At 61.1% G+C, this 26,011-nt stretch overlaps 1 protein-coding gene across 2 annotated transcripts in view; it reads right to left on the bottom strand.

Moving 5' to 3' along the window:
* Nucleotides 1-26,011, bottom strand: part of CELSR1 (cadherin EGF LAG seven-pass G-type receptor 1) — a 134,197-nt gene that overhangs the window by 62,357 nt on the left and 45,829 nt on the right. For both annotated transcript variants that reach the window (XM_087868610.1, XM_087868609.1), the window contains exons 2-3: nucleotides 18,843-19,481; nucleotides 1,055-1,277 (exon numbers count right to left, since the gene is read on the bottom strand). In XM_087868610.1, coding sequence (XP_087724736.1) covers nucleotides 1,055-1,277; nucleotides 18,843-19,481 — 862 coding nt within the window. The remainder of the gene's footprint in view (nucleotides 1-1,054; nucleotides 1,278-18,842; nucleotides 19,482-26,011) is intronic.

Raw genomic sequence — 26,011 nt, 5'->3', positions numbered from 1 at the left:
ATCCTCCGGACTCACCTCTGTCACCCAGAGTCTCTCACATGACAGACGCTCAGAAGGCACGGGAGCAAACCGAGAGCACGCTGGCCGCCACCGCGCTCAGCGCTGGGAACGTCCCGTGTGGCCCTCACAACGGCACAAGCCGGCTCCCAGCTCCGGCCCCCGGGCCCGTCCTGCCCCGGCCCCAGCGTGCTCACCGCATTTCCCAGGGAGCACGCTTTCCTTGAGGCACCCAGCCCACACTCCGGGCTCCACCGGGCTTGAGCCGATGGCAGTGCGTCCCGGCCCCTTACCGAGAGGATCAGCCCTCACTCCCGACTGTTCTGGGCTACAGCTCCCACCTGCACTCTCCAGGCCTGTTGGCTGCACGGCACCCCTCACCTGCTCAGGGGGCAGGACCCGCAGAGAGAAGCCCGGCTTCAGAGGGCAGCTCGCACGGGGCAGCCGTCTTCTGGGGTGCCTGCTTGCAGGACACAGGGAGCTGCATTCCCACTAGACCACCCGAAGGGCCCCCAAACGATGGCACAAAAGACCATATAAAAAATGCACTCCGCTCCACTAAGAAATCTTTAAAGTAGAAATGATAGAATTTTTAGAATTAAACTAAATCTCAATTCTCTTGGAGAAGCATAAGCAGAAACCGCGAGCATAGCACACGATAAGCTGCACCCCCATCACACGTGGGAGCTGGGCTGCCAGGCGGCTGCAGGGCCCTGCGCCCTCCACGTCCGGCCATGGGGTGTCAGAGCCACCCAAGTGTTGACAAGCGGGCAAGACCCGAAGGGCGAGGGCTGGCCTCACGGTGTGTGACCCAGGCCATCGTAAGGGGCCGATGCCGGGCTCAATCCTCCGCTGCTGTCGTCCCGAAAGTCTTCATTTTTGAGCCAGGAGGCCCCCCCACTTTTTGAGCAAGGGGCCCCCCAGATCAGCTAGCCAGTCCTCCAGCCAGCCCTGACCAGAGGACATGGCCCCGCGGGCACCTGGAGAGACGCAGGGCAGGGACCCACGATGCTCTAGCGACCGGCGCTCTGGCGGGGACGCGCGGGGCCACACTCACGTGAGGGAGACAGTGAAGTGGAAACGCTGCCTCAGGCCTCGGAAGGTGACGAAGGACCGGGGTGGGAAGCTCCTGGTGGTCACCTCGCAGTAGGGCCTCTCGAACCCGCCGGGAGGGCACACGCAGTGGAAGCCGCCAATGAGCAGGTTCACGCAGGTGCCCCCGTTCTTGCATACCCCGTTGGCGCAGCGGCCGGAGCGCGTGTTCACCTCGCAGTGCTCTCCTGGAGGACAAGAAAGAGGTGGGGAGACGTTACCCTGAACCCCGGAACCCGAGCCGCCAGCGCCACGGCCTGAAGGCGCTGCAAGGCCAGGCTGAGGGTCGAGTGCAGTGTAGACGCTGCAGGAACCCGGCCTTCCCAGGACCGCGTCAGTCGTCCAGAGTGGCAGCACCCCTGGGGGTTCCTCCGTGGAGGGCCCGGTCCCCGGCCCAGCCCTGCCGGGGTCCCCACACTCTGGGGGGCAGAGTCATGTGCATCTGAGAACACCCCTCTTAGGAGAGAATCACCTGGAAGTGATGAGACCGACAGGTGCTCGCATCCCCTCCCGCACCCGTGCCCGGGGCGGCGGCTGCGTAGTGAGAACAGAGGGAGACTGGGGAGCACGCGGGAGCACCTGCGCCCGGGGCCACCCCCCCGGGAGGCCTCCAGCCGTGCCCCACATCGGGCTCCCTGCTCGGCGGGGAGTTTGCGTCTCCCTCTCCCTCTCGCTCGCTCTCAAATAAATAAGTAAAATCCTTTAAAAATAAATACATCAATCAATAAAATATAAGTATGACACGTCCAAAAAAAAAAAAATCACTGTACAAAAACATGGCATGGACAGTAAAGTCGTCTGCGGTCTCCTGCACACGCCCAGGAACGAGTCAGGGAAGCTGGACGCCCGGCTGGTGCTGGACGGCCTCTGCCCCCTCTGCTCAGGGCTTGCCTTGAAGATCCTTCCGTCGGCGCCCGGACCTCCGCCCCCTGCTACCGGCTGCACGGGAACCCACGGGAGGACCCATCAGCTCTGCTGCCCATGTGCTCGTAGCCCTTTATAGCTTCTTTTCTAAGATTGTATTTATTTATTTGAGAAGAGAGAGAGAGCACGTGCACAAGAGCAGGGGGAGGGAGAAGCAGACGCCCCGCTGAGCAGGGAGCCCCATGCGGGACTCGATCCCATCATGACCTGAGCCGAAGGCGGACGCTCACTGACTGAGCCCTGCGGGGCCCCTGCAGCTTCTCCTGCTGCGAACTCCGTCCAGCACACGCCCGTGCTGTGTGACGAGCGTGCCTCCTGAGCAAGGCCCTCCCGGTGCCGAGGCAGACGGGACACAGTGTAGACTTGGATGAAGTCTGCCCTCCGTGAAAGGCGGCGGCACGTATGTGCCCTCCCCAGGCACCAGGCGTGCGCCCTCGTCAAGAGGTCCCATTTCCGACCAGCCCCAGAGCTGCTCTATGCGCGTTTCTGTCCGGCAGGGTCAGCAGCTGCGTGCATTTCATCGGCGATGTCCATTTGCGTGAGGTTTACCTCTGTTTGTGTATTTGTGGCCACACAGAAATGCTCCATCGGCGTGCGGTCACGGTTCTCGATCTCCCCTCGGGGACGCGCGGCCCCTCGCGTGAGTGCGAGGCCGGTAGGACGGGGCACCGCACACAGAACGCCGAGACTTCTCACAGGAGGAGGCCGGCGCCCGTGGACGGACGGCAGCCTTCCCGTGGCAGCGGCTGTCACTGGGCCCCAGCCTCGTCTCAGCCGGCCGGGCAGACGAACGAAATACCGCAGACCCGGTGTTTTGGAACAACAGACATGGTTTCTCGCAGTCCCGGGGGCTGCAAGTCCACGATCCAGGTGCCGCGAACCCAGCGCCTGCCGAGAGCACTGTGTCCGGAGCCCACTGTGCTCACACGGCCCGTCGCCGGCGTGTGCGTGCAGACCGGGCCCTCTGGTGTCTCTGCGTGTGAGGACACCGATCCTACCGAGGCCCGGCGTGCCGGGTGCTGACGGCTCACTGCCGGGACTCTGCACCCAGGTCCTCCCCCGATCTTCGTCCCCAGCTGCAGCAGTCCAAGAAAGTACCACCTGCTCCGCAAAGGTGACTCCGGTCTGAGCCCCGGCAAACACAGGGGAGGGGGCTCGACACTGCCGACGTCTCACCGAATCCCAGGACCGTGCAGGGGCCAGCAGGCCAGTGACCCCCCCCAGAGCTGAGCCCACCCCCCAGCCCCATGGGCAACGCAAGGAGGTGAGGCCAGAAGCCCGGGGCAGCCCACCCGCCTATTCCCCACGGGCAGGGCTGCCCCCCAGGCGAGTGCTCACAGAGAGGCCTGGTTCGCATCCTGCTCCGACGTGAAAGGAAAAGGACAGAGGCCCACCGACCTGCCCAGACCCCCTCACGGCTCCGCCTCGATGGAAACTGATGTCCCCCAGCTCCTGTTACCAGACTGCTCTGCCCGCCACAGAGCGCTGGGCTCCGCCACGGTGCCACGCAGGCTTGTGCTCGTGCACACCCATACACACTCGTGAGTGCACACACACACTCTCACACACACGCGCACACTCCTAACTTCACACACGCATGCACCCTCGCACACACGCACTCGTAACTTCACATGCAGGTGTGCACCCTCGCACACGTGCTAGCACACACCCGTGCACACGCACATACCCTCACACGTGCACACTCATAACGTCACATGTGTGTGCACCCCGTGTCTCCGCACATGCACCCGTGCGCTCACATTCGGTCGCACGCCTGCTCGTGCACTCCCACCCTCACGCACACACACCCTCCCCCACACTCGCACCCTCACACTGGCGAAGCAGAGCTCCGGCCTCCTCCAGGTGGATGGCCTGTGGCCTTCGTGAATTCTCTGCCTTCACGTCAATGCTTAGCTCACTGTGTGTTTGTCCTTCACACACTTCGAATTCTCTAATCTCTGCTCCAGAAACGTGTGTGACATCTGGGAGTGTTTGCTCTCCGAGTTCCAGGTGGGCATGTCGGTGGCCAAGCACAGTGTATGCTGGAACAGGGCCGCCGTCAGGGGACAGGGCGGGGTGTGCTCCCCAAACCGTGACGGCAAACAAAGGGAGGCCTGGCACAGCCCCTCCCGCAGCGCTCCGCCCCGGGCTGTTCCAGAAGCGCTGGCCCAGGCGCTCCCACGTTCACCTGGACGAGTGTGAAACCCACGCCCCCACCGCCGCCACCGCCCCTCCCGAGCTCTGCGGGGCTGTGGACCCCAAGGCCTGCCCTTAGCACACCCCTCGCCCGGGGGCCCCCGCCCCTCACCCGCCTCCCGACGTCCCCCGCGGCCCAGGGACAGGAGGCCCCGCACGGCCAGCCAGAGAGCTCTGCCGTCTGGGAGACCGGACGGACTCTGCCGCTCGGTACTCCGTGGCTGCAGGGAAACTTCCTTCCTCAGGAGGAACAGGAAGGACGGCCACGCGGGGACTCGCGGGTTCAGACCATCTGGCTGTCCACAGAAAGGTAGCGACGGATACCAGGGAGCCATCCCTGTCCCTCTCCTTGCAGACCATGCTATTTTAAATTAGCTGTGAATAAAGCTAAGTCTTTATTATGATTTAACCATAAAGTTTTTGGATTTTTTTTCCCCCATTTCCAATACTATTCGTCTCCTAGGGCTGCTGGAACAAATTACAACAAATTTGGTGCCTTAAAACAACAGAAACTGTTCTCTCATAGTTCTGGAGGCCAGAAGTCCAGAATTAAGGTGCGGGCAGGGCTGGTTTCCTAGGAGGCTCCAGGGGAGGGTCACAATCCTTCTAGCACCTTCTGACTCCCATGGCTCCTGTGGCTCCCGGTCCTCCCAGGCTTGCGGCCACATCCTCCAGTGTCTGCCTCCATCCTCACCCGCACATCTGCCCTGTGTCCCAAATCCCCCTCTTCTCCTACAAGGACGCCCGATCACTGGATGTAGAGCAGACCCCAAATCCAGGATGATTTCCTCAACTAATACCACTCGAAAGACCCTATTTTGAAATGCGGACACCTTCTGAGGTTCTGGACACGAATGTGGGGGGACACTACTTAACCTACTACAGCAGTCCTCCTACAGTGTTTGTCCTAAAACAACGATCACAGTGAAATCCGGCCTCGGCGCATAGTGCCGAGGGGAGCGGCATCTGACCCTGTGGGGCTGCACCCCCCGCTTCTCAGTGACGCTCTGGTGTCTCTGCCCTCAGGAGCGCTCTTCCCCAGCCTGGTCCGAAGGCCAACAAGGGGTGGAGCACTGGGGCCACCTGAGGCCAGCGCCCCACCCCCACGGCCTGGCCTCACGCACTCTCCTCTGGGCCCCACCCAACCAACCCAACGACTGCTCCAGAAAGCCCAGGCCTCAAACCCCACCCTGCTTTTTTTTGCCAAGGCCGTCCTTCTCAGGTCCCTTCTCGGGTCCCCTCTCGGCGGAAGGTCTACCATCTGTCCAGGAGAGACAAGCCCAGAGCCCAAAGCCACCGCCTTCCCTCCCTCTCATCCCCATCAATGCCCCCTAGCCACCTCCCGGGGTCCCGGGTTGCTCACCTCTACAGCCACCCACACCCCAGCTACGCAGCCCCCACATTTGCGTAAATACAGCAACGTCACCACAGACGCCCTGAACCCAGACCAGCCGCCCACTGACTTACAAACCTGCTTGTGCTTCACGTAACACCAGGAGAGCTTTCCGGAACGCTGGCCTTGCCAGGTCCGGGCTCCGTGAAGACCCCACTCTGCCCCGGGGCCTGGCCCCAGCCCCAGTCCACACACCTGCCCACTGCACGCCCCACACTCGGGCCACGCGGTGTCCCTCCTCACAGGGCTATTGGGGGATGCAACAGGTTAATGCAGGCAGCCGCAACATTCTGGGTGGGTGCTCACTCCCACCAAGGACAACCCAACGGTGCCCATCTTCCTCGGGGCCTGGCCTCTCTCCTGGCCTCTGTGGGTGGCTTCCCTGGCCTGCGTGCAGCCCCGTCTCAGGCACGCTCCCCTTAGCAAGCTTCACCCGCTCGCCTGACCAGGAACAGGGTCCCAGGACAGACGCTCAAGGGCCCAGAAGCTTCCCCCTAGAGAGTGTGTTCCCACTCCAGGGCGGGGGTGGGGGCTGCTGGAGCCAAGCCTAAGAATGTCCAGCACAGAGGGGGTGCCAGACATAGAGGGGGCGCCCGACGAGTGCCCAGCACGCAGCAGGTATGCGGCAAATGCTCTTGAAATGAGGTCATGAAACGCCAGCATTTCCCCGGGGTCAAGCCAGTGATTAATGCTTGCACAAAATTATAAAACCTACATAATTCATGTATTTCATTCAAACCGTGTTGGGAAAATGTTGACGTAATGAAGAAAGAATTACTTTTATAGTTAAACACGCCTTTTCTAGAAGAGGCCAGTGAGAACTCTGAGGGTTCGAGCTTTCTGGGAAAGCTTCCCATGTCTGGGGCCCCGGAGCTCCATTCAGCGACCCCAGGTCTCCTGAGGGCGCGTCCCACAGCGGCCACTGCGGCTGGTCTACGCTACACGATCGTCCATTAGCGCTCTCTCTTCAACGTATGTCCCAGGCAGTGGGCTGCTGGCCAGTCGTAGGAGCCAGCCCTGGGTGGGGGAGCCCTGGTTTGTAGCATTTTCCCGTTTCCACAGCGTGCACACTCCCCCCACGGCCAATATCAGGCTACCAACTTGACATCACTGAACACAGAGCTCAGAAGAGATATGACAAGGTCGTTTCTAATGCTAAAAATCCTCTTACTTTAGGTAACGAACTTGAACCGAATTTAGCGAGCCCCGTATCTTTAAGTTTTACTACAACTCTTATAAGAAACAACTACGAAGGTGAGATCCAAGTGGCCCCAGACGCGCTTCCTATCCGGAGTTCACGTTACCTTCCCTTCCCTGGGAATTCTCACTCAAACTAAGTCTCGCATCCCAACATCCTGCTTCGAGTCCAATGCTTGTTCTGGGCTGTTGCAACTGTGGGGCGACTCTCCCTCCTCCTCCTGTGCACCCCCCTCCCAAGACGACTGCCAGCCCCACCCCCACGCCACGGATCAGGTTCACCTGAGCAAGCCGACAGCTGATAGCCGTGCTCAATAATGCATATGCACCGCACACGAGCCCCTGCAGGGAAGGGACGCGGCTCCGCCTCCTGGTCACGGCCACAAATGCAGAAGCCCAGGCAGAAACTCCGGAAAGGACCCCCACCACCCAAAACCATTCTTAACCATGAAACAAAAGCTCCCAGGAGCCGAGGCCCCTCCAGCCGCATGGCCTCGCGCACACGTCCATGATGGGATGCCTATCCCACACCAGGCTTGGGGCTGGGAGTGAGGGGACACCCCGTGCCTGCCCAGGGCCCCCAGCCCTCGGTGTCAGAGCCACAGACCCTCCACCTGAGGGGGTTAAATCCCCTGGGGAAGCCCCAGACTCAAAGGGCTGAAGGCCAGGGCTCGCCTGCAAGGTGACTGCTAGGAACACAGGGTTACAGAGGGCGGAGGGGCCCGGCCAAGCCCCTCACTTGTGTCCTTACGGGTCTAATCTCCACAGCACCGGGTATGGGGACTCTTCTATGTCACCATCTTGCAGACAGGGAAACTGAGGCCTGGCATGGGGTATAAAACATCCCATGTTTTGTGCGTAACAAAACGATTCCTTAAAGATAAGGCAAATGGAAGAAAGAGACGGTGCCTGGGTGCAGGAGCCTCCAAGCTGGGCTCTGCCCAAGTGTTGGGGGGTCATCGTGCAAGGGGCAGGGCGACCACTCGGCCCCAGAAAGGGCCCAAGCAGAGGACGGGAGGGCCTGGGTCCCAGCCATCGGGATACCTTGGTCGGGCAAGAGGTCTGTAAACGAGGAAGGGGTAGCCGGGCACCATGGCCTCACTACATAGAGTACGGGCGGGCGAGCAGGACAGGGGAAGCAGATGGCATAGGAGTGTGGGGAGGGGTGCGAGTGTGCAAGTATGGTGTGTGTGTGCACGTGTGTTGTGTGGGTGTGTGTGGTGTGCGAGTGTGCTGGCTGTGTACGTGTACACATGTGTGCTGGGTGTGTGATGTGGAAGGGGTGTGTGCCCGTGCGTGGGACGGTCACAGCAGGATGGGAGCAGAGGGGCAGGGCTGGAAGCAGGGCGATGCTGATGGGAGTCCGGACCAGCACCTGCCAAGAGCCGGCTTCAGAATTTGCCCCAGGGCTGCTCAGGGATGGAGACAGAGAGGCGACAGGGTCCCAGCCAGCCGGGAGAGGGGGGCGCAGCCAGACGGAGACCCTCGGGACTGGAGGACGGCTGGGGACCGGCCCCACGAGGGGAAGCGCATGTACAAATCTGAGGACCTAAGTTGTTCAATAAATAAAGGGACAATTCCCTTCTAGTCCTAAGATACAGCCAAGGGCTTTGAACTAGAAAAATGAGAACTTGCCAAGGCAGCGAGGGGAGAAGGCGGCATCGGGCACAAAGCATACAAGGCTTTTGAAGCCTGAAGCTGAGGCAGGACCGGATCAGTAAGGCGCGGAGGGCGGGGCGGCAGGAGAGAGCGCGGGGCCCCGAACGTCCAACACGGCAGCTTCGAGCCAGGTCCTCAGACACAGGGACACGGAACCTGCAGCCAACCCCAAGTCCGTGCACCCGTCCTCACAGTGGAGGTCCGGTTACCGAAAGGGGTCTCGCATCTTAACAAAACAGACAGGACCCAGCAGTGTGGTTCGTGTCAGAAGCTTCATTCCCAGAAGCAGAGAGACGGGAGACAAGGGACAGGGGACACTCACGGTCTCTGAAAAGAGGAGGGTGTGTCAGAAATGCTTAAACCCTGGGAAAATGTGTCCATCCCTTCTTCTGCCCCCCCAGGGCCTCTGCACTGCCCTCCACCAAACCCCCCGCAGCACCCCTGCCAGGGACGGAGCTTTCCCCAGCAAGGTCCCGACCAGTGCCTCAGTTTCCCCCACTGTAAATCCCTCTCTGAAGGGAGGATTTCCGTAGCTTGCCCTGGAGCGATTCCTGGCCCCTGGGGGGCTGGTGTCAAGGTGAAATGAGCTAATTCTGTAAAGCTCTCAGCTGAGCACCTGGCCCGCTGTTACTGTTGACTCCGTGTTATTACCTGACTTCTTGAGACTGGAAGCCTCCTCCGTCCACCCCTCGCCCCCCACAGCTCTCCCGACTCTCCCCTCCGCTGTTTGACTTTTCTCACCTCCTGGTGACCGGCTCTGCCCTGGAGCCTCCTCCCCCATGGGGCAAGGCTGCCAGAAAAGGCCTGTGTGGAGAGCCCGGACACCTGCCCCCCCACCCCCTCCCACCGGGAGGGAGGGGAAGCCAGAAGCCCGGACCACGGCAGGCTTGTCCAGGTTGGACCTTCTCTGGGCCTTCTCGAATGACTTCATTATTGTCTTTGAAGCAATTTCCCAGAACCCCAGACACACCCATTTTTAAAAATATAAATAAAAAACTACATTCCAGCAGGAAAGAAAAACGATTCTGGCTTATCCACAGCTTTGGCTTTGCTTACTGGAGTCACCTACACATCTGAGGGTTGAAAGCCGGCTAACCGGAATTATCAGGGTGCATTTTAAACTCCTGGTGCTTAAAGCAGAAGGCTTCCAGCAGGCACGCGGCCCAGCCAGTCCCAGCCCCGGGCAACACTCGAGGACCCCTCCCTTCAGTAAAGGGGTGCTCTCCCCACCCTCCTCTCCTCACAGGCACGAGCGGGTGGGGGGCAAGGAAGTAAGCAACCCTGAAGTCAGCTGAACAGGGGCCCCCGAAAGTTCTGATTCCCAGAACCTGTGAACATCGCTTCACACGGCAAAGATGGGATCAAATTAGGGGTCCTGAGATGACAGACCCCAGCAATCCCATATCCTTATCACATGTACGAGGATGAAGGCAGACTCGAGTGGTGTGGCCACAAGCCCAGGGCCACCTGAGGCCACCAGGAGCTGCAGGGAACAAGGAAGGACCCTCCCCAGAGTCTTCAGAGGGATGTGACACCTTGATTCCAGAATTCTGGCCTCTAAAACCCTGACAATGCATTCCCGCTGCTTTAAGCCCCCCGGGGAAACCCCAGGAGACTAAGACCATCCTAATCACATCAAGGGGACAGGCCAGATTCCGGCCCCCAGAGAAAGCTGCAGCTCGTGAAGCTCTCAGCCTCTCCCTGAGCCTCAGTGGGCTGGGAGCCACTGAAGACAAAGTGCCCCCCGCCCCAGGCCCCGTGGTGTCCCTCCTGGCAGCGGCTGAGGACCCAGGAGGCGCTGACGGAACATAACGCAGGTGAACTTCACAGAACTGGGCTGCCCAGCCTGGCGGGGGAGGCCAAGCACAGGGCGCTGGACACCTGCACATGGTGAGCGGGTCACCCGAGCTGACCACCAGGACCTGAGTGCCCAGATCCCCACCTTCGCCCCTTCAATGAGGCACTTGTTGCAGACCTGAAGCAAGGTCATGTCCTTCTGAGTCAGGGGCCGGGCCGGGGATGTGTGCTCAGAAGGATGCTGGTGGTCGCGTAGGAGGCGTCAGGACCCAGAATGAGGCAGAGGGTCCTCACCTCCGGCAGGCAGCCCGGGCCCCGGCCAACCTCCCCCGGTCCTGGTGGGACACAGCCTTCACAGCACCCTGGGCACATTGACACACCGAGAAGCCACAGTCCCCGTGGTGGGGCCGCCAGGGCTCCCTATGCAACCGTCTGGGCCTCTGCAGCCGCTCTCTCCAGTGCTGGGGTGGTGCTGGCGTGGCTGCACGGCCTGGAAACATCCTCATCTTGGGAGGCCCCCAGCTTTGGGAGAGGTTGTGAGAGGAGGCCCAGGGACAGCCTTGTGGCCAGGGCGTCTGTCTACCATGTCTTAAGACCCAGCTCCAAGATGACATCTCGGACACAGGACTATGATTTAGCTCTAATGACACATAGGGACATCTGAGGATGGGAGTGAGGCTGGGCGTGGGGAGGTCTCCTCAAGAGAGGGCGTGCAGGTGGGGCCGGGTGGGGCCCTGCACCCGAGGGGGACAGAGGCGCAGGGCCGGCCCAGGCAGAGCGGTGAGTGGGCGAGGGCAGGAGGGAAGGAGGGATGGAGGGAGGGCCAAGGGTCAGGCACAATCTGCCACTGACCGCGGGGCAGACCCTGGTGGCGGAAGGTGAAGCTGGCCTTGGCACGCCTCGAGGCTGCGAAGGGGGGCCCCCCACTTTATCAGTTTGTAGGGAAACCGTGCCAGTTCTCAAACAGCAAACGTGTCCAAACTCAGCTGGAATGCTGACGGAAACCTCCGTTGTGCGTACACGCAGCTCAGGCCCCAGGTGGTTTGGATTCCACTTCCTGCGGGGTGCTGGGAAGCTGTGACAGTTCCTTGGGACAGATCGAGGTCCGGAAAGAACACATTCTCTTGATTCGAGGCTCGGAGTCAGCAGGAGAGCCCAACAGCCCTGGTTAACACACTCCTTCCTCCGGCTGTGCTCGGTGGCTCTGTGGGATGAGTCCTGCCTTACTTACCACCCGGCCCCGCAGGCCCGCGGGGGCGCAACAGAGAGCCGGCCGGCCGTCCACCCCCGGGAAAGGCCTCAGCTGTGGGCTACGGGCAGTGGATGCCAGCAGAGACCACTCTCCCTGGGGACGTCTGGGGTTGCCACACCCAGGTCAGGGATGCAAGCCGGACTTCCCAGCAGCTCCTGATGGCCCCCGGCCCAAGCTGCATCTCCAGAGAGACAGCAGGGGCCGGCCAACCATGGGGGTGTGATGGCGAAGGCCTCGCTTACTCATCCCTGCCACAGATGTCTGCTGAGGGCCGAGCGGGTGCCAGGGGCTGCTGGGGGGCAGCGGTATGGTCAGCACAATGATGGAGCCCCAAAGATGCCCACGTCCTGGGGCGCCTGCATGGCTCAGTTGGTCGAGCATCCGACTCTTGATTTCGGCTCAGGGTCGTGAGATCCAGCCCCACGTCAGGCTCCGTGCTCAGCAAGGAGGCGGCTTCTCTCTCTCTCCCCTTCTCCCTCTGAGGAAGGGGCCGAGGAGTCCAGGTGGATGCTGGATGCTGGAAAAGGATTGCCTCCCCCCAGCCTCCAGAAGGAGCCCTGGGAGAATAAACCCGTGCCGTTTAAGCCACTCGCTTGTGGGACCTGGTGCAGCAGCTGCAGGACCCTGGCTGAGGGGCGACCAGTGAGCCCGGCCTCTGCTCTCCCGGAGCCTCGTCCCCCTCCCACGGCGCGGTGTGATGCCACCGGGGGCTGGGCCTGCAGGAGGGACGTCCTCGGGCTACATCGCTAGCCGCGGCTGGATGCGCTGGTTTATGCTTTGGCTCCTTGCCAGCTCGCGCCCCACGCCCGGCTCACCTGTCCACCTGGAGGCTGACCAGGAGGGACTGTGGCTCCTATGCTCTGGCCCCCGCGGACCCTCAGCAAGCAGGTTGATAAGAGGGGGCCACCACCGCCGGCCACCGGCAGCCCTGATGCATGTGGAATTTTGTCCCCTCCAAATCATACATTCCAGTCCTGACCCCCGGGGCACCTGTGACTGTGATCTTATTTGGAAATAGGTTCTCGCAGACGTGATCAAGTTAAAATAAGATTACACTAGACAAGGGAGGGTCCTAATCCACGACTGCTGACTTTCAGCGAGTGGGCAACGGGGCCGCAGACGCAGCACACACACGGGGAGGCCAGGGAGAAGCCGAGCACCATCGGGGGCACCAGAGGTGAAGAGGCAGGAAGGACCCTCCCCTCGAGCCTCAGAGGGAGTGCGACCGGCCCCCACCTCTGTCCCGGACTTGTGGCCCACACGACCATGAGACAACATGTTTCTGTGGTTTCCAGCCCCCCAGTGTCATCTCCTTTGTGCGGCCACCCCCGGGAAGCTAACCGGGGCCCAAGGAGGAATGCAGGGTCAGCCTGAGGGTCGTCCTTGCTCCCCACGGCCACGTGGCCCGGGAGAGGAGCACACTATGAATTTCGTGGAGAACACGAGATTCCTGGCTAAAACTACCCACACCGGGATCTCAGGACACGATTTAAAGGAGAACAAAGCCGTATGATAACGGATGAAAGAAACGCTGGAGAGCCGCACCTGGAGCCTGGAGAAAGAGTCAAACCCACCAGACAGGAGAGCCACTCAGGAGCGCGACCGTCGCAGTGACCCCAACTACCCAAAAAGCACCTTTTCCTGAGCGAGGATTCCGTTACTGCTCTAAGATCTTAGGGGCTAGGCTATGATTTTCATTTTGAATAACGATAAACCCTGTGGTTTAAGGACCAAACCCGCATTGTTGACGACCACTTGGAAGGGGGCCTCTAATCCCGTGGCCTGCGGCTGGTGCTGGCGAGGCCCCCTCCCCTGCGCTGTGTGGATGCCCCTCCCAGCACAGAGGACGGCCACAGCCTCGCACAGACGCGCGGGGTCTCGGCTTCGGACCGTGGGGCACGTTCGTGTCTCACGTGACGATGGCAATATCATGACTCCGACAAGAGAATTCAAGATAAGAAGTGCAGTTGGAGTAACGTGCATTTTTTTAACAACAGAATCCAAGAAGGGCCAGATTTGATTTTAACTATTTTCCTTAACAGAAAGATGATTAGGTTTTTATACCAGCAGTTTCTCTGGCCTTGAACTTACACAGAATGCCCTGGTCCTGGAGAATTCCCCATAGGGGACAGGGTCCCCAGCCCTGGCGAGGCCACCACAGGGAGTCAGGGTCCCCAGCCCTGGCGAGGCCACCACGGGGCAGTCAGGGCCCCCAGCCCTGGTGAGGCCACCACAGGGGACAGTCAGGGTCCCGAGCCCTGGCAAGGCCACCACAGGGGACAGTCAGGGTCCCGAGCCCTGGCAAGGCCACCAGAGGGGACAGTCAGGGCCCCCAGCCCTGGCAAGGCCGCCACAGGGGACAGTCAGGGTCCCTGGAAGGCCCTCACACAGGACAAGTGGACATTCCACCCGGGGGCAGTAGGCACAAAGAGCCAGCATCACTGAGACTCTCCTAAGTGGCTACTGACCCACCGACCCCCAGACCAGGCTAAATCTCAGCTGAGGAGCCCCCGTTACGGTGCAGTGTCCACAGCATGGACACCGGAGCCCAGGGACAGCTAGGGGCCTCACGCTCGGAGGCAGGGCTCTTCTCCAGGATTTGATCTAAAATCATATGCTCCAGAGTAAACAGGACCCTAAGCAGAAGACTCGGCCAGAGTGACCGGGGGGCGGGGAGCACCTGCTGGTCCAGGTCCAGGCGCGGCCACCGCCAGGCCTCCCCTCCGACAGGCGGAGTGCTGAGCATCCAGGAGACCCTCCCTCGCCGCCCCACCCCCCCACCGTGATATCAAAGTTGCCGCGTTCTCAGGAATGCACCCCGCGGGCAGCCGTTCATCTGGGACAATAAATCACCTCGCGGTTCTCCACGAGAAGACGGCTGTGCGCGAGAAGCCTGGGAGCACGCGTTAGCACATAGTTGTGCGCTGAGAACAGGAGCCTGGCCAGCAGTCACACCAGCAGGACAGGGTCATAAATACCTCAGCGCCCCCTCAAGAAGGGACTCTCCTGTCCCCCCCAGCTCAGTGACGAAAGCAGCAAAGGCACTGCTTTGCGCGCAATACAGAAGGAACCCCCAGGACGTCTTCTCTGGCCTACAGCGATGAACGGGCCGGGCCAGGTCACCCCCGGCCCCACCCTCGGTGCACCAGTACTGTTTAAGCACCTTCTGTATGCCCGGCACCGAGGAGGGAGCAGACAGCACCGAGCAGACGGGGGGGGGGGGTGCGATGAGGGGGACAGATGGGGGTAGGAAGGTGACGTTTGGGAAGACGTGGGGGACGGAGCACTCCACACACAGGCCTGCAGTGAGAGCAGCCGTAGGTTTCCAGAAGGCCAGCGAAGGCCCCAGGCCACCGACTATGCACGAGAGCAGCTGGACCCTGGGGAGGCTAAAGCGGCCCCGACGTGACCCAGGGCACCTGTAAATGGCCTCTCTGGGCACTGCACGGATAGCAGCTCGCGGGGCGGGAGAAGCAGGGCTGAGGTCCCCCCGTCCCGGGTGCGATGAGGCTCAGATGTGGTGGAGAGAAGAAAGGGACGGGACGTGGAGGCACAAGCGTTGGACGCGGTGGCTGACTGGTCGGGGAGGCAAGGGGGGGCATCTCCGGTGAGCCCAGGGAAGACGGGTAGGGGGTGCACGAGCCTGGCCTGGGCAGCACATGAGCTCAGGACGGGGATCCCCGGTCCCCCCACCCAGCTCTGCCCCTGGATGACAACGGTCCCCACCTCATGGGGCTGTTGAAGACACAGGGAAAGGGCCGGGCTGGAGCATTCTGTCACTGCCACCACCGCCACCCCCGTCAGCGAGCGTCACCACGTTAGCAGGTGCGTGAATAAGGAGGGGACAGACGCAGAGGCAACAGGACCAGGAATCGGGCCCTGGTTTCACCAGGTCCAGTGTCTCTAGGAAGGAACAGCGTCCTGCCGGCCCCGTGGGCAGCGGGGTGACCGCCTCTCTGGGTGGGCGGCCTGCTCAGTGTCACTGCGCTCCACCGCCATCAGGCCGCACGTTGAACCCTCAGTGCGCTGTCCGTGGGAGGCACTTCCTGCAAGAAGCTGGAACCCACGTGCAGGAAGGGCCAGGTCAGCAGGGAAACGGGGGAGCCCAGCCGTACTGCCTCCGAGTCCACAGGCCGGGCAAGCCGGAGCCCAGAAGCAGAGCACCGGGCTGGAAGCCTGCTTCACGTGCGGCCGGCAGCAGCGGGCTCCTCGGCTCCCGTGCACACTCGCGGGCAGGACGCTCTCCGTGTGGGGCCGGCCCAGGGGCGCTGAGCAGCACACCTGGCGTCCACCCCCCAGCATCAAAAATGTCCTCGGGGGCATCTGGGCAGCTCAGTACATTGAGCGTTCTCTTGATTTCGGCTCCAATCATGATCAGGGTCGTGGGATCGAGCCCCGCGACCGGCTCCACGCTCAGAGCAGAGTCTGCTTGGGATTCTCTCCCTCCGTCTGCCCCCTCCCTGCTCACGCTCTCTCCACCTCTCTCTAAAATAAGTAAATAAAATCTTTAAAAAAAAAAGTCCTCAGGTAGCCGCAGATGTCCCCGGGGGCAGAATCACCCGGGTCAGAACCACTGGGCTAGATGATGTACCGTTCTGCACCTCAGTCCCTCCACGTGTAAACAGGGCCTAGTGCTGATGTGGGGACTGGGGCACCACACGTGGAATCATCTAGAACAGCACAGCACACTGAAGGCTCAGGACTATTAGCCGCAAGTTACTGTTGTTCCGAGAGGCACAGAAATGAGGGCATCTATACCCAACGTGACAGCAGAGCAGCCAACACATAAACACGGCACCGAGGAAGTCGGGAAACCTTCCAGAACCTTCCCAGAGCAGGGGACAGCTCGTTCGGTGGCGTCTGCTGGGCTCAGGAGGAACCCGGGAGACAGCGTCCACGACACCTCCACCATCCTGTCCTGTTCCTCTGCGGGTGGGGCCGCCCTCCCCTGCAATGACGGCACATCCGTCCCCGGGGCCCGGCTGCCGCTCTGAGGCCGGCGTGGATTTAAGAAAAACGCAGGAGAGCTGCCAGGGGTGTTCTCCCCAAACTCACAGAGCTTCTCCTGAGATTAACTGACACCCTCCTCCGCCCGGCCCGTCTCCTGTCCGTCGGCGGCACAGGAAGCCGGGGTCTTCCGGGGGCCCTGGGCTGCTGCCAGCCTCCCCGCCGCGGCCGGGGCTCGGCTTACCGGGGAGCAGGTAATAAAACCCTCGCGACGACAGGGCTGCCTTCAGCACCAGCAAATGAGCGCAATTACCGCCCGCAAGGGAAGGAGGGCTTCAAAGGGAGAGAGGGAGACCCAGAGGAAGGGGGACCGGGGAAAACAATCAGTCTGAGCCCGTCTTATCTCCGAGGGAAACACATGTGATGATTTTAGGGCCAGAGACACTCAAATGAATCCCCTGCCAGTCACGGCATCTCAGTGGGTCTCCTGGCGACGACACGCCGCGCCATTCCCGGTCATTATTTCTCTAGCAATGACTCCCGCGATGAAAACGAAATCTATGGACTTTGGAAGTCCCTTCCACCCAGCGGATCGAATCCTCTTAGGAGGGAATCGGGGGTCCACGGGTCCCTAGCAGCCTCCGTTTACCCAGCCCAGACATGGCCCCACGCTTACGTGCAGGCTTCCCCATGACCAGCGGCTGGCATACCTGGTCAGCCACTGCCGAAGGGGCCGAAAGGCCAGCTCACCGCAGTGAAGGGGGAAGGAGAGGCAGGTACCCGCCACCACCACGTGGTGAAGCGCCACGGAGCTTCCACGACGACTCAGGGCAGGGAGGAGTGGGGGAAGAGGGGAGCCCAGGCCAGGTCTCACAGTCACAACCAGGACCCCGACAATGTCGGCAGGAACTGGGGGGCCCAGGGGTCTCCTCAGCCTTCCTTCCCCACTCACCACCACACCCCAGCATAGGCAGGAATTCAGGGCTAACACTCAGAGAGACGAGGGGGACACCTCTGGGCCCTGACGGGACAGACAGACGGCCAGCCAGCCACACACGGGCGGGGGAGGGGAGGACACGGGGCAGGCATTCAGGTGCCTTCCTTGCCGTGCTGTACCACGGAATTACAGCCAGGCGGGGGCTCAGACCCAGCAAGCTGGGCGCACACCCCCACATCCTCAGGCTGCCAAACGCTCTCTCTCCCTCCTCTTCCGATGCAGACCACCGTACACAGCGTCTTCCTCTCTCTGTGAACCCCCCGCACCCCCGGGTTACTCTCTATTCTGGCTTCCTAAGTACCGGCTAATACCATAAACCCCCGTTCTAAGCCCGGTGAACTGTGTCCTGTCCCACACAAGCAGAGAACGACTTCTCGGCTGTTCATGCTAAACAGGAGAGCCAAGGCCACCGTCCTTACTAGGACCGCAAAGCCTCCAGATGAGTGAGTCCCACCTGATCCCAGACAGCTTTCCCGAACACCAGGCTGCTCACGTTCGGGCCACTGGACCTCTGTTTCTCAGACGGGCTCTAATCTTACACAACCCGCGATGGAAGGTCAAGGCAAGGACGTGCATTTCTGTGCTGCTCTGCCTACATGTTTTCAAAAACAATCGTTGGCTGCCTCTGGACCCATTCATCTTTGCGACTAGTCAGGGTGTCTCAGGGCAGAGAAGATGAGTCATCACTACAGTGACAACGGGGCATGAAAAATGAACACCGTCTCTCCAGACCCAAACGATTAACACCTCAGAACGTCTACCCGGTGACACTATTTACAATAACCAATTAAACCTGAAAGACGGGATAAAGTCCTTCCGATCTGAAGCCACTTCAGGGAACACATGTCACTTAACGCACGTGGGTTTTTAGGTGGCTCTCATGCTATAATCTTCCTCATCAAGAGCGCAACTCCAGGGACACCTGGGTGGCTCAGTCCGTTAAGCGTCTGTCTTCGGCTCAGGTCATGATCCCAGGGTCCTGGGATCGAGTCCCACATCGGGCTCCCTGCTGGGCGGGGAGCCTGCTTCTCCCTCTGCCGATCCCCCAGCTTGTGTTCCCTCTCTCTCTCACACAAATAAATAAAATCTTTATAAAAAAAAAAAAAAAAAGAGGGTGACTCCAATCCCATGGGGTCCACAGCAACCTCGGGGCGCTTGGCAGGAAGCCCACTTTCTGTCCGCGTGCCACTAAGGAGATGCCGCTCCCAGCATCACCAGGAAGCCACATGCCACATGGGCCCGCGCCTGGCCTTTGGCCACCTCCCCGGGCAGGGAAGTGGACGGAGGAGGCAGGTCAGAACCCCGGCGTGGGGACCGCAGCCTGGCACCCAGCAGAGAAGGCCTGCCGCCCCACGGCCCGTGCCCGCCCGGCCCCTGGGAGCCCCACGTACCGGTGAAGTCCTCCAGACACTCGCAGGTGTAGCCGCCCTCGCGGCTGTGGCAGCGGCCGTGGACGCCGCAGGGGCTGGAGTAGCACAGGTCGATCTCCGTCTCGCAGTAGTCGCCCGTGAAGCCCGGCGGGCAGCGGCACCGCAGCCCGGTGATGGGGTGGATGGGCCGGAAGAGCACGGTGGTGGAGCTGATGAAGGGCGCCGAGCTGTCGAACTTGAGCACGGACACGCACTTCATGTAGTTCTCGCAGGGCTCCCGCAAGCAGATGTTGTCGTCGAAGGGCAGCACGCGCTGGGTGGACACGGCCGTCAGCAGCGTCCGGTTCAGGTAGATCTGCTCCTGCAGGTCCTCCGACGGGAAAAACTTGTCGCGGACGCCGCCGGGGAGCAAGGCCGAGAAGGTCACGTTCAGGATGTTGGAGCTGACGTCCGTGTCGTTCTGGATGTTGAAGACGAAGACGTCGTCCTTGGTGGTGGACAGCACCGTGGCCACCCCTTCCACGAAGAGGGACAGCAGCGGGGAGAGGAACTTCTCCTGCGACATGTTCTCCAGGCGGACGGTGATGCTGTTGGTCAGCATGTCGTCCGTGATGATGGTGACCCGCAGGGTGCAGAGCGCGGCCACACTGTGGATGCCATCTGTGGACACAAGGAGGGTCAGGGTCACTCGGGATCCTGGGCCCCACCAGCTCCACCCGGGAACAGTCTCGGATGCGCTCAGCGTGGCAGAAGTGAGCCTGAGCACCCCCAAGCCCCACGCCCTACTCCACCTGTGACCACCCCCTTGACACCTGCTTCCCAGCCCCCATTCTCCCTCCACACCTGGCTCACTGAAACACAGCTCCTGCTGAGTCTGTCTTGCTCAAAAGAACCCCACGGACCCCCAACTGCTCAACAGGACATCCCAGGACCACCCACAACCCAGCCCCGTGCCACCGGAGTCCCCCAGCTCACATGCTTTACTCCAGACCCATGGGGACACTGAGCCCCGTTTTACCACCTCCACACCTGTTCCAAACACCGGGAGACCCCGCTCGGATCCCACCCATCCCCAGCTCAGCTCAGACCCCACAGTGTCCAGGATGGTGCCGTCCAGGTACGGCCTTGGTCTACACCCACATTGACGGTTTTTCTTCCCTTGGCTGTACCTTATGCATCCCTCTGTGCCTGGCACATAAGAGACGCTCAGCAAATGTTGCTTTAGAAAGACACATACAGGGGCGCCTGGGTGGCACAGTGGTTAAGCGTCTGCCTTCGGCTCAGGGCGTGATCCTGGTGTTGTGGGATCGAGCCCCACATCAGGCTCCTCCGCTATGAGCCTGCTTCTTCCTCTCCCACTCCCCCTGCTTGTGTTCCCTCTCTCGCTGGATGTCTCTATCTCTATCGAATAAATAAAATCTTAAAAAAAAAAAAAAAGAAAGACACATACAAGACAAGGTCTACCTAGGCCAACACAGGGAAGCAAACCACGAAACGAGGTACTTAGGATGGTGAGACCGGAAAGGGTGGAATATTTTGGTTACAACGTTGAGCACGCCATCGGTTCTGAGCCCAGAATCAGAGGAGCTGGCCAAGGGCTGGCCACAGGGGGTGGCAGCATCAGCCTTCCCAGCACCCCTGACAGGTGCAGCCACCCCCCCAGGGGGCCTTCACCTGCTTCCACGCCCCGCCTCAAACGTGCTGTGGGACCCCGAGAAAAACCCGGCAAAGCTCACATCCTTCTGGCTCGACTTCGATTCTGCGTCCCTGCAGCTCTGCCCAATCCTCCCCGTCTGCTCCCCCAACCTGCTCCCTGCCTGTGCCCCCCACGAGCACACCCCCAGGTCCATGGGGCACAGAGCCATCTGTGTAGGCCAGTGAGCCCTGGGGGGACCCCGTCCTACCCTCTCGGAACTTGCAGCCTGGGGGTGCTCCCCCAGAGCACAGGAGCCACGGGGGGACCCTTCCCCACTTGTTTCTGGAAAATCACTGAGAGGTCAAGTCACACGATGAAACCCAGGGGTCACCTTGTCACTGTGGCCCCAGCACAGTCCCCAAAGAGCCCCAAATCATGGGGGACAGAAGCACTGAAGCTTGTGGACACTGGGACTTGTCTCTCAGGCACTGGAGTGCACGAGCCACTTCGGGAGGGTCACAAAACTTGTCCAAACAACAGGAGAAAGTAACTGCTCCCCAGTCACAGCACTTCCGGATGCTCCAGCTGACGACCACAGCAGACCTGAGCGCCTCGGATTCTCAGAAAACCAGCATCCCCCACCGAACAGCCGGAGGGGGCCCCGCTTCCGGTCCACAGACGGCAGCCGGCTCCGGAGGCCGGCACCGGGCGCTCTGCTGCTGGCCCATCTCGTCCTCACGAAAACCCAGCAGGGCCAAATTCAGAAAGTGGAAACGGGACTGGTGTCGCCTCGGTGCGGGGAGCCCGCAAGGGATGGCGCGCTCTGCCTACAGCTTCTACAGAGTGCCAGCAGAGCCGAGTCGGCAGCTCGCGTTCAAAGGGCCTGGGGCCAGTACAGTCAGGAGACGTAAATTATGGCAAAAGGAAGTGGCAAAGCGCGTGTGGCCGGGCGCCATCCTTTCCCTCCCTCCCCGACATGCAGGCCACTCCCCACCAAGAGGAGTGTTTACTCCCCTCCCTGGAATGTGGGCTGGACCTGCAGCTGCCTCCGTTTCCCCCTACTGTGGTCCTCACACTGCAGGCATCCTAAAATGCCCACCTCATCCCACCAGGCCCGTGGGGCCCCCAGTGGCTTCCAGAATAAAACTCATACCTCGTACTGCATCTGGTGGTGGGTCCTACGTGATCTGTCCCCATCACCCTCCACCTCTCTGCCACCCCACTCCCGCTTCCTGCCCCAGGGCCTTTGCACACCTTGTCTTCTGCCCAGAGTGCTGACCTCCTTGTCGGCTGGCGGGTGCACCCTCGGCCATCCGGGTCCCATCACAGGCGCCCTCCGTGTTCCCCATCCACACTCTGCCACATCCCCATTTTCCCGCTCAGGAGTGGCACGACCTGATTTTTTGTGTTTACATCTCTCCCCCGGGAGCCCATGAGGACTGAGAACCGGCAGGTCTCGTTCCTGCGGTACCCGCTGCTGGATAAACATTCGTGGGAGGTGGGACGTGGGCGGGGGAGGGGAGAATGAGCGTTTCCACCGGCAACTCCTCAACCCCAAGACTGACATTTGTGCACACAGCATCCGAGTCTCCAGTTTGCCACGTAAGCGGATTTTTTGGTGATGTCTTTCTTTCTTCCCGTCTTCCCATGGCCCATGATGATAATGCAGGAGCTAGGGTAGTGGCAGCTGTTACGAAACGTCCTTCTCATCTTCAACCACCGTCCCGCAGGCAGCCGGGAGGGCAGAGCACGGAGGAACGCCCAGGGACAGACCGCTCCACTCAGGGAGAAAGCGCCGACACACTAACTCATGTCGAATGTGCGAGAAAACTAACCGCTAACCTCTTTCAGACCAGCAATCATCCTGGACGCCCCGGGTGTCTTCACTCTGAACCGACGTCGTCGGGGCTGGATCTCTGGGCCTCCACGGCACACGCCTGACACCCATCCATGGGGCCACGGAAACAAAGTGGGCTGTCCCAACCACGGAGCGCGGCCCACTAAACCACAGCGGTGTCAGCGGGGCAGATCCAATGGCGTGATGCTAGGGAAAAAGTGAGTTGTTTCCACACAGACAAGAAAATGCGTCTGTACACGAGCCCAGAGAGCGATGGGCAGGGAGAGCAAAACATCCGCAGTGTTGACAGGGGATCTGCCCACGCCGCTGCATTTGCTTTAAATGAATTATTACTTTAGAACAGTTTCAGCTTTACAGAAATATCGGGGAGACAGCACGGAGTTCCCACATACTCAGCACCCAGTTTCCCTATTATGGTCAGGATTACGTTAGTTCCCTAGTTCTCCCTGCTGCCCTTTCCCTGGTCCAGGACCCCTTCGAGGACCCCACTCGACAGTCATCACGTCTCCTTAGCTCCTCCCAGCTGGGACGGCTTTTTGGAGAGTCCTTGTTTTTGATGACCTTGACAGCTCTGAGGAGGGCTGTCAGGTTGCTGATATTAGGTGACTTCTACTTTCCTCTCCATACTTTCCTGTACCATTCTATTCCCTCCAGCAGACTTATCACTGGAAAGCGCATTTTCACTCTGGAAGACACGGAGCTTGCCTGGGGCTCTCCCCAGCCTGGGCCGCAGGCATTTCTCCTGTGGCTGTAAACAGCTACGGACCAGCCAGCTTGGCCCCAAATCAGGCCAGTGCAATTTCCACCGCTTTCTTCAGCAAAGGTGAGTCACCTCGTTGTCCGCAAGTCACAGGAGGACACAGAAAGAACAGATGGCAGAACGCGCCACGGCGGCGGTACACCCACCAGCAGGTGCTTCCCGCAAAGCCACAGATAATGCGAGTGAAGTATTGCCTCACGGGTCTTCACGGAAGCCATCCTCCACGACCTGTCGCTGGTGGGGGGCCCACCCCTGGGACACTGCAGGGAGAGGTCACACTGCGGCCTCCAAGGAGCCGGGAGCCTGCAGGGGGCAGGGGACAGAGCCACATTCACAAGACGTGGTGCCAACGCGAAACCCGGAGGCAGCGGGGAGGTGGGGTATCCATGGGGAGATGGCGGTCGTCACTCAGCTGGAGAGGAAACACCTTCCCGGCACAAAAAGCAACAAAGAGGGGCACCTGGGTGGCTCAGTCAGTGAAGCATCTGTCTTCAGCTCAGGTCATGATCCCAGGGTCCTGGGATGGAGCCCCACCGGCTCCCTGCTCAGCAGGAAGCCTGCTCTCCCTCTCCCTATGCAGCTCCCCCTGCTTGTGTGTGCAGAGCTCTCTCTCCCTCTCTCTCTCTCTCTCAAAATAAATAAATAAAATCTTTAGGAAAAAAAAAAGCAAAAGAGAGGCGAGGCAGGGCACGTCATGGGTGGGAGGGTGTGTCAGGGTCCTGGGGCTGCCGTAACAAAGCACACAGATGGGGCGGCTCAGCCAACATTCATCTCTCAGCCTGGAGGCCAGAAGTCTGAGATCAGGTGTCCCGGGCTGGTTCCACCTGGAGCTCTGACGGAGAGTGTGTCCCACGTCTCTCTCCCGGCGCCCGGCGGCTGCTGACAACCCTTGGCTTACGGGTACATCTCTCCGGTCTCTGCCTCGTTGTCTTGGGGCCTTCTCCCCGTGTGTCTGTGTCCAAATTCCCCTCTTAAAAAGACACCAGTCATTGGGTTAGGCCCACCCAGTGCTGGACGAGCTCATCTCAAAGCTTACCTCCATCACATCTGCACAGACCACATCTCCAAAGAACCTGGCATTCGGGGGTTCCAGGCGAACGTGAACTTGAGGGCATGCCAGTTGCCCCAGGACAGACGGAAATGTAGGGTGGGGGGAGACAAGGCTCCAGAGGCACACGGAGGTCCTCCACTCTGCTGGCCTCCGGGCTCGCGGCGGGGGGGGGGGAGGGCAGGGATGTGGGAGACACATCGTCATGCTGTGGCCGCACACGGGCTCCACGGCAGCCTTCAGTGGAGCCAACGTCCCCCCCAGCACCACCCCGTCCGTCCTGTCACAGCCTGCGAGGGACACCGCTGCTGGCCCTCCACAAATGAGGACGCTGAGGAACAGAGAAGCTGACCGACAAGCCCAGCCAAGGTCACGTGGGCAGCAAGTGGCAGGCCCAGACCGACTGGGCTCCAGCCCAACCGACAGTAGACGGGGGCCCAGAGGACCGCGGACCTGGCCTCACAGGGTCCGCAAGCACACGGGGGGGAGAGGGCAGCTTCTCAGCACCTGGGGCGTTGCAGACGGGCAGCTGAAGACCAAGCCAGTGCCAGGAGGGGACAAGACCACTTGCCATGGGTCCCTGCCACTCACCCCATGCACCCCAGGGTCTCAGGGAGACAGGGAGACACCTCCAGTTCCTACTGGCAACGGCCTGCCAGGCCTGACGGGCACGGCCTGCGATGCCCGCTGTGGCCGAATCCCCAGGGCGCTGTTTGCTGTCCAGCCGGTTTGAGACAAAGGCTGCTCGCCTGTCCCTCATCCTGCCCCCTCCCGCAGCCTCACAACAGGGGGGACGGCCTGCTCGGGGCTCCCACCAAAGCCAGGGGACTTTGAAGGGGTTTTCGGGGCTCCTCTCTCGGCGGGGTTGGTCGTTTCTGAGGCCGGGCTGAGGGCGGACAAGAGGTGCGCTGTCTGCGCTACCTGGAGCGCGTCTGGTTTCTCCTCTTGGGGCAACAAACCCGCATCTCGGGGTGCGGGCTCACTTCACGGGAACTGGGTGACACGCGTGATGGGGGACAGCGGGGCAGACGCCAGTGTCAGACCCAGTGGGCCCCCGACCGGCGAAGATGCCGCGCCCCTGCCCCGTGCACGGAGGAGGGGCCCTCGCGTGTCCCACCAGCACCTGGATGCCGCTCACACGTGCTCTCGACACGTCGAGGGTTGGCTGTGAACCCGCAAGGCGCTGAAGGGGCCGATGCGCCTCTGTCTGGCGCCAGGGCCTGGGGGGTAAAGAGGGCAGAGCCGGCAGCACCCTTCTCCCTCCCCACGTATGAGTGGCCTTGGCCCGACGACAGGGAGGGAGGGTCCCTCATGATCCCCCAAGGCCGCCCATGGCCTGGGTTTCTCCTCCTCTGCAATCCCAGTCCTCCCCACCCTAAAAATCCACCAGGGGATCCTTCCCTCCAACTGCTGGAGGCGGGTCTTCACAGCCCCTGCCCCCAGGCCCCCCGACGCCTCCCCCACAGCCCCTGGTGCTCATCTCTGCGCTCCTACCCAGGGGGCAGCCACACCCCTGCAGGGCGCCGAGCCCGGCCCCCCCAGTCACAGCACGCACCCTCCCCGTTAACCCTGGGCGCTCCCCAGTCCACTCTTCCTTCGCCTGAAATGACTTCGGGCCCCCCAGCCTCACCCCTTCCCCTGGTCCCCTCCTTCAGCCGAGCCCACCTGTGGGCCCAGGGCCTGCTGACTGCTCCTGCTGCAGCTCGCAACCCCTCCCCAACCCTGACCTCGCTCACCACGTCTATGCGGCCGGAACCCTCCAGAGGTGAAATCATTACAGGCCCCATGAGCCCACGGGAAGCCCGGGCTACAGAAGCCGTAGGCTGAGACTCCGAGCAAGTGCGTGCTTGTCAAGGGAAAGAACTTCCACTCAAGAGTTAAGGGTTGG

The sequence above is a fragment of the Ursus americanus genome, chromosome 17 (genome assembly GCF_024610735.1).
Source record: "Ursus americanus isolate L20-20 chromosome 17, mUrsAme1.1.p, whole genome shotgun sequence".
In the NCBI taxonomy this organism is placed as follows: domain Eukaryota; kingdom Metazoa; phylum Chordata; class Mammalia; order Carnivora; family Ursidae; genus Ursus; species Ursus americanus.
This window is presented reverse-complemented; position numbering and strand designations above follow the sequence as displayed.